Source organism: Oreochromis aureus, linkage group 4, assembly GCF_013358895.1.
Source record: "Oreochromis aureus strain Israel breed Guangdong linkage group 4, ZZ_aureus, whole genome shotgun sequence".
Taxonomy (NCBI): Eukaryota; Metazoa; Chordata; class Actinopteri; order Cichliformes; family Cichlidae; genus Oreochromis; species Oreochromis aureus.
This window is the reverse complement of record NC_052945.1, coordinates 1,600,232-1,607,722: the sequence shown is the minus strand read 5'-3', so window position 1 is coordinate 1,607,722 and position 7,491 is coordinate 1,600,232. Positions and strand designations below refer to the sequence as shown.

The 7,491-nt window shown below is 42.7% G+C and overlaps 1 protein-coding gene across 2 annotated transcripts; it reads left to right on the top strand.

Annotated features, from left to right (window-relative positions):
- Window positions 1-39: 39 nt before the first annotated feature.
- LOC116319673 (methyltransferase-like protein 23) lies at window positions 40-6,754 on the top strand. 2 transcript variants are annotated; one of them, XM_039610564.1, is made up of 6 exons: window positions 40-293; window positions 1,398-1,761; window positions 3,614-3,718; window positions 4,105-4,342; window positions 4,867-4,951; window positions 5,722-6,754. In XM_039610564.1, exons 2-6 carry the CDS (start codon window positions 1,702-1,704, stop codon window positions 5,915-5,917), a joined length of 684 nt encoding a protein of 227 aa, XP_039466498.1. In that variant the 5' UTR covers window positions 40-293; window positions 1,398-1,701; the 3' UTR covers window positions 5,918-6,754. The 2 variants fall into 2 exon arrangements, with proteins under 2 accessions (XP_039466498.1, XP_031594940.1); XM_031739080.2 differs by lacking the exon at window positions 1,398-1,761.
- The last annotated feature ends 737 nt before the right edge of the window (window positions 6,755-7,491 follow it).

Below are 7,491 nucleotides of genomic sequence, written 5' to 3'. Positions count from 1 at the left end.
GTTTAAAGGCCCTCCTTTCTGTTTTGGTCTGCGCGGAAGTAGTTTCCAGTGTGGCGGTTAGCCGTGGCATGGGGTTTTCATGGATACCAATAAAAAACGTTAATATGAGTTTTATACCTAAAAACAAAGAACTGGACTGATAGCAGGTAGATGTCATAAGGTCAGTTAAAAGTGTGTATGCTCACAGGATGGCCGACAGTGGAGCCGAAACGCCGAGCATAGCTTATAAAGTGTTCACGTTTGAAGACGAGAGGAAAAACACGCAGGAGTCTCTCTGTGTCTCCATACCTGAGGTCTGTTCAAACCTGTAAATGTAATATTATACCGAATGTATAGCAACAGAAAATACACTCAGAGTGACAAACTTATTTAATCCTTTAATATAAATAAAATTCGTTGTTGTGCTGTTTAGAAATCGACGTGTTAGCTCCTTAAAAATGGTCAAATTTAAGTTGTGTACAAATCGAGACTTTTTTGACATTTTAAAATCCTCGATTTAATACAACATACAGGCAATACACATGCATATTTGTGTTTAAGTAAAATTTGTAAGCATTTAACGGCCGTGCTGTTAAATCATGCTTCATTTAAATTAACCATAGGTACATAAGTAATACATAAGTGTTAATACGAGATCTTTGAGTCCCCTGTTTTATTCGGCCTACGTTTATTACACAAAAATTAGTGCTGTCAATAGATTAAAAAAAATTAACTAATTAATCTCACAATTTTCTGTTATTAATTGTGATTAATCGCAATTACTTGATCAATGGCTTGGCTCCAATTACATTTTTTCAACTTTATATTTTAAGATTGTAACAGACATTTATGCAGTACAATGAAGTAAATGCAGAATAAACACAAAGAATGTATGCTGAAATTCAAAGAGAATTTTAATAGTTTTCATCAATCTTTAACACAGTGAAAACTTACAAAAAACTTTAAGGCCATCAACAGTGACCGAACCCAGGCCTACAGGTTAAAGTGAATACCATAACAATAAAGGGTGCACAAAACTCAGTATTTAAAACACAAAAAGACACAGCTGAAAACCCAGAATGTTGAACATTTTTCACTTCAAAGGAGCAATCTGGCTTAGTCCTTCTTTGCACTCAGCCAGTTACTGAGGCAGACTATTCTGTTTACATTGTCTGATGACAAAGAAGCACGCTTCTTTTGAATGATGTGACCTGAGAGTGAGAATAATCTCTCACAAGGCACTGTGGTTGCAGGGGTTGACAGGTACTTGCGTGCAATAGGTGCCAGCCTGGCATGTGCTCCTTCTCTCTTTAACCACCACTGTAGTGGACACTCTCCTATGTCAATTTTGGGCTCTGCTTTGTACAGATTCAGACAGCAGTCTATAGCATCTTCCTCTTCCTCTGTATCTGAATCAGGAGAACCCAGCAAGCAGATGGACATCTTGCTCTTCTTTGGTGATGGTTCCTCTGTTGTCTGAGCAGATGGTTGGTGTGCATCCGTCTCTGCCATAAGAAGGTCATGTACTGATGCCCACACCTCTCTTCTTTCATCTTTGGAAAGGCACTTAAGGTCTTTAAACCTGGGATCAAGGGCAGTAGCGATCTTCAGCCATGTGAGATTGCTGCTGTCCCTCTGCTGAGCTAGGTCTGTGGTAAAAACCTTCTTAAACCTCAAAACGTAGACTGGGTCATCATCTGAGGGCTCCATAATCCTGAACAAATGACACAAGGCTGGCAACACCATGGAACAGGAGACATACCGCTCTCCCCCAGCAGTTCGGTAACATATCTGTAATAGAAAGATCAAGTCTGTATTTTCTATTAATCACACAGAGACAAACATAAATACCACATATGAAAATACACAGAGGTGGAGGTGGAGAACATACTTGAAAACAAAGCTAGAACACAAAGATAGACACACAATCATGAGAAACAAAATGATTTACCTGCAAGGTTCAAGTAGTTCCTCCAGCTTTTGCAGTCTGTCAAGCTCCTGGTCAGTCAACATGGTCACCTTGCTGTTTTGTTGAGTCAGGATGGTGGTCAGCCCAGATTTGTTTCTCTGGATCCGCTTGATCATCTCTAGGATGGAGTTCCATCTTGTTGGAACGTCCTGAACAAGCGGTTCTGTTTGATGTCCATGTGCAGCTTGCTGTGCCTTTAATTCCTGAGCGTTTGCTGGACTATGCTTAAAATGTCCAACAATCTTGCGACATTTGGCCAGAGCCCTTTCAAATGCGCTGTCATTAAGAGAAACTGTGACCGTTCTTTGCAGAATGTGGGCCATGCAGGGCATGTGTTCAAATGGAAGTAGTCTGGCGGCTGCAACCATGTTACGAGCACTGTCGGTGCCAAGCGTTGTTACCTTGTCCTTGATTTCCCATTCGTTTGCAACATTCAGAAAATGGTCAGCACACGCCTCAGCATAGTGTCTCTCTTCAGTTTTACTCACTGTTAGTGCAAACGATTGCATAGTCCAGTCGTTATCAATAAAATGCGCCATGACCCCCAAGTAATTATCGTTGTTCACCGAAGTCCAGTGGTCTCCGGTGAGAGCGACGTTTACTTGCACAAGCTTGCTGGACTGCTGAGCCCTCTGGTCCTCATACAAAGTGTGCAGTCTCGACACAATGGTTCCTCTCAAGGGCAGATTGTAACACTCATCTCCTGATGCAGCGCGAATGACTTCTCTCAGTCCATCATCTTCTACTATGCTAACTGGTCGGCAGTTTTTAGCTATCCAAACAACCAAGGAATTGGTTAATTTTTCTCTCACATTTTTTGTTATTCGTCCACAAGCACCATACTCCTGAAGCGTAGACTGGCGAGGTCCCGTAGAGGCGGATTCAGTTGAGTGTTTTGCTCTCAGGTGATACGGCAGTGATAAACTGCTTCTGTGGTACCTGAATTCAGCTTTGCAAATTGTGCATCTTACTCTCGTTTTGTCCAACAAGCCATCAGGCAACTTCTTAAAGAGAAACTTTCCACCCAAAAGTCCACCCTCGTCCATGCTTGCGTGTGTTAGCTAGTGTTAGCTAGATAGTAGCATGGTGTCACTTCTTCTTCTTCTAATCATTTCTGTCAGGCCAAACGCCAGCATAGCACACTGTTGCCCCCCCCCCCCCTCCAGAGGTGCTCATGCGTTTAAAGGTTTTAGATTACAGGAAATTAATTTTAAAAAATCAGCGTTAAATTTTTTTAACGCGTTAAACATTTCGCGTTGATCTTAACAATTAACGCGATAATTTTGACAGCACTAACAAAAATATATTTATTTTTGTAAACTGGACCATCATAGCTGATTTTCCTGGTGTCCTCCATCAGTTATATCACAGTAAGTGGAAGGAAGGAGGAAAATAACTGAATCCATAAAGTCAGGTTTCTGTGTGCATTTGTGATTGACTCATTTGTGAGCCAGAAAGTCTAAAAGCACTGATTTTCTTAGATGTGGAATTGATTAGGACCACAGCTTTCTGTCACTTTAACAACTGATTAGTTCATTTTCTCAGCTTTTTATCATCACTGGCCAACAGAATATCAGAGGATAACAGTTAACAGATGATTAAAGCCATGAGATGTCTGCGTGTGTTGATTTTGTTCCACAAAACTTGTCTAATCCTGTGTCTCAGGTCCTCGACCCGCAGTTCGGCATGTATGTGTGGCCGTGTGCGGTGGTGCTGGCTCAGTATCTGTGGATGCACAGAGAGGAGCTGAGAGGGAAGAAGGTGCTGGAGGTGAGCAGGAGCACACATTCAGACTCAGACATGTGGAGAAACGTTACACTGATCCAAAGCACCGCAGAGCTGTCAACGATCCGTCTGAGGAGTCATTTGATGTGCAAATGCAGAGCACTGGGACTGATTGAGGGTTCTGGATTATTTTGATAAGACAAACCTTAAATTAATATTTACATGAAGACAATTGAGTTTAAGGTGTTTAGTTAATATGAGTAAAATCACTTTAGGTGCCAAATATAAACTTGAAACTATTAGTAGTGTGTAAGCTACAGTGAGGTCATGTCTGGGTGGAAAAAACAACCTCGTCAGCATCAGAGAAATGCGTGGTTTAAAGCGAACCAGTTGCAAAGCCGCCTAAAGGTGTCGCATTAATGCTGTTTCAGCTCAGTGCAGGCGTGAGTCTGCCCGGCGTGGTGGCGGCGCGGTGTGGTGCCGAGGTGATCCTGTCAGACGCCGCTGACAGACCGGCATGTCTGGAGAACTGCAGGCGAAGCTGCGAAGCCAACGACCTCGGCGACATGCCGGTGGTGGGTGTCAGCTGGGGTGAGATCTCCCCGGACCTCGTCCTGCTCCCCAAGCTGGACGTCATCCTGGGCTCAGACGTCTTCTACGATCCCGAAGGTTCGCAGCACAAAATCAAAACAAAGTATTCAGACGCCGTCACGCTTTCAAACCTGATAGAAATTTTCTAAAAAACGTGTTTTTGATTTTGACTTTGTTGTTATAGTTGACTTGAATGTAGGTCAAAGGTCAGACGTATTAAATCAAGTAAAGGCATCTGAAGCAGAGTTATCATAGTTTGGTATTTCTTCATTAATTTTATGTAGTTTTAAATTGTTCGATTGATATTTCAGTGAAGCTGGGCGTGTTTGTAAGTCAGGTGTGAAACAGCTCAGTCACCTGGACTGTGTCGATCATCTGTGTTATCAGGGAAGAAATAAAGTGCAGTTATTATTATTACTCCACTGTTTATAAAGTGCTCTGCTCCTGTATCAGCTTCTCTAAAATCACACTCGTATCTGACTGGACTGTTTTCCTTTGAGGATGTTTGGAAATGTGAAATATATTTCCTGTTGATGCACCAGGATGTAAAACGATTGTACAAACATCGTTTATGGAGGATGACGAGTTGTTGCCTGTTACAGATTTTGAAGACGTCCTTGTGACCGTTTTTTTCCTGCTGAGAAAAAACCCCAAAGCCGAGTTCTGGACGACGTACCAAGTACGAAGGTACGGCTGCTCCTCTGTGGGCGTTTCACTCTGTGGACTAAAACCTTCACAGCTCTGGTCACCACACGAGCCTCAGACTCAGTCTGTGTGATTTCAGTGATCAGAAAGTGGCATGAGATTAAAAATGTTCTTTTAAAAATGATCATAATAATTTTAATTCAAAACTACCATTCGAATGATTTTAATGTATTTAGATATTTATTTTAAATAATTTGTTCTTCCACAGCAGCTCACAGGAATCACTGATGTAAACAATCACATTTTTCATTTTCATCTTTTTTTAATACAAAAAGAAGAAAACTGAAGCTGTTAAAATTTAATGTGGAAAAGTTTTTCCTTCTGCAGTGTAACACAGTCGTGTGCAGAGCTCTGAGAGACGAAGCACACACGCTAACACCCAAAATATGATCTCATTCATAATAATGTGCGCTCCAGGAAAATCCTTCATTACACCAACGAAAATGAACATATTTACTCTATTTTATTCTTTTGAGTCCATTTTAAAAATGTAATTAGATTTCATTAAAATGTGCAAAATAACATAAAGTCCACGGACTAATCGTACATAATCATGAAAATAAATGTTCGGTTGCAGTTATTTGGTGTTTGTGTTGAAAAAATTCACATTTTGGTTAAGAAGGAGCCAAAGGAGCTGTCGCAAAGTCAGACACGTGGCCTGAGAGACCAATACTCGGATCTCTTCTCCAACTGATGACAAAGAGCTGCAGCGGAGGAAACAGAGTTCACAGCTTCTTCTTCATGTGTTTCAGCGCCGACTGGTCGATCGAGGTGCTGCTGCACAGGTGGAACCTGAGCTGCATCGAGGTTCAGCTCGACCAGTTTGACGCCGACACACCTGAGCTGGCCGGGTCGAATCTGCCCGGCAACCACAGCATCCAGATGATGAAAATCACCCTGAAGACGGAGGATGCTGGACAGGAGTCCGTCCACAGAGCTTCACCATAACCTCCAACCACACCAGCAGCAGCCAGGCTAACCAGTGACTCATGTGAGACATTTGAGGAGCAGAAACCAGCGTTGGTATCCTGATGTTTGACCTGCTTTTTATAGTTTACTGCAGGAAACTTCAACAGGTGCATTCACACATAAAGTTCATATCAGCACGTGGGACAGGTATCTGCTCAGGACACGTTAGAGCAGATCCAGCACATTCCCTCAGCTTCAGTGAACTATTAATGTTCCATTTATGAGTGATGGTTATTAAAGTGACTGTGGAGCCGTCACATTAAGCAGGCCTGAATCCAGCCTGGTGTCTGGTCAGACCTGCTGACAGGGCTGTCAGAGCTGCTCTTCCAGCCCTGACAGGCTGAAGCTGGAGGCTGTGTTTCCTGCTGTGAGCAGCAGAGGGCAGCGTTTCACTGAACTTGACACCTGAGGTCACAATGATTAAACTGCCTCATAAGTGTGTGTGGTTTCTTGGTCTTATTCATGAGTTTGCTCAGATTGTTTAACTCTAGATAAGAAAATGTGGAACAAATGAAGATTCACACATTTTTAGTGCAACAGCTGGTTTTGCTGTTTACACACACATGTGTAAACTGTGTCATAATGGATGATTCTGGTGGATCCCTAAATCTAACCCTCACACTGATACAGATGTGGATTCCAGGCCTCACAGTCTTCTTCCTGTTTGCTGTGAGCTAAAATTCACAGACAAAAGCATATTTTAATATCCCGGACTGTGTACAGCTATATTCAAACCACATGTGATCAGCGCATGGATATATATGTTGTATGATAATAAAATGATGTGTTTTTGGATTTTCTGTCCAATCCAAACCAGATTGAAAACATGTCAGTTAATCTGAAAACTGCTGAGACGACATTCACTCACCTGACATGCACGCTAACCCAGAGCTGTGTCAGCAGCTCACAGTCACACTTTAGCTATTACACCAAACTGGAGCTAAATGAGGAAGACTGCTGCCCTTCACAACCAAACAAGTTTATCTGCAGCAATGCTGTGCTGGTCTGTTGTGGTGAACAGAGAGCTAGCTGTCCATCTATATTCACCTTTGGTCACAGACAGAGAAGTGACTGGAAGGCCGTCTGAGATGGGATGAGGGGGTTTGGGAGGGACTGAGAGTAGCACCACTACTCCTCCATATCAGCAGGAAAGGGTGTGACCTGAGCAGAGAGAACAGAACAGCCTGGAGTCACTGAATTAACCAGACCCCAATTTCTCCGTCAGCCTGTTTTATACCACATCAGTGCCCATAGCAACCGCTTAGCAACCACATTTCCCGTCTCCACATCTCTGATCTCGGTCCATCTATGAGACGGACACAGACATATTCCTCTGCTAACACAGGGAGACGTCTGCAGACACGTCCCACTGTCTGTCTGCACGTTCACATGTGTTTGCTGCTCAAAGGCACAAAGTCAGGACTTCCTGTACAACAAGTTCAGGCACAAAATCCACAGCAGAGCTGGTACTTAATACAACACAATAACAATAAAAGTCAGACATCATTTAGACTGTTTAGCAAACTCCTCAGCACGAGCCTGTGGGTTCAATG

Excerpts from the sequence above, each read along its gene's own strand:
- LOC116319673 (XM_031739080.2), top strand. The coding sequence starts at position 189 with ATGGCCGACAGTGGAGCCGAAACGCCGAGCATAGCTTATAAAGTGTTC. Across the intron at positions 3,719-4,104 it reads GAGGGAAGAAGGTGCTGGAG|CTCAGTGCAGGCGTGAGTCT; the intron begins GTGAGCAGGAGC and ends ATGCTGTTTCAG. Across the intron at positions 4,343-4,866 it reads CGTCTTCTACGATCCCGAAG|ATTTTGAAGACGTCCTTGTG; the intron begins GTTCGCAGCACA and ends TGCCTGTTACAG.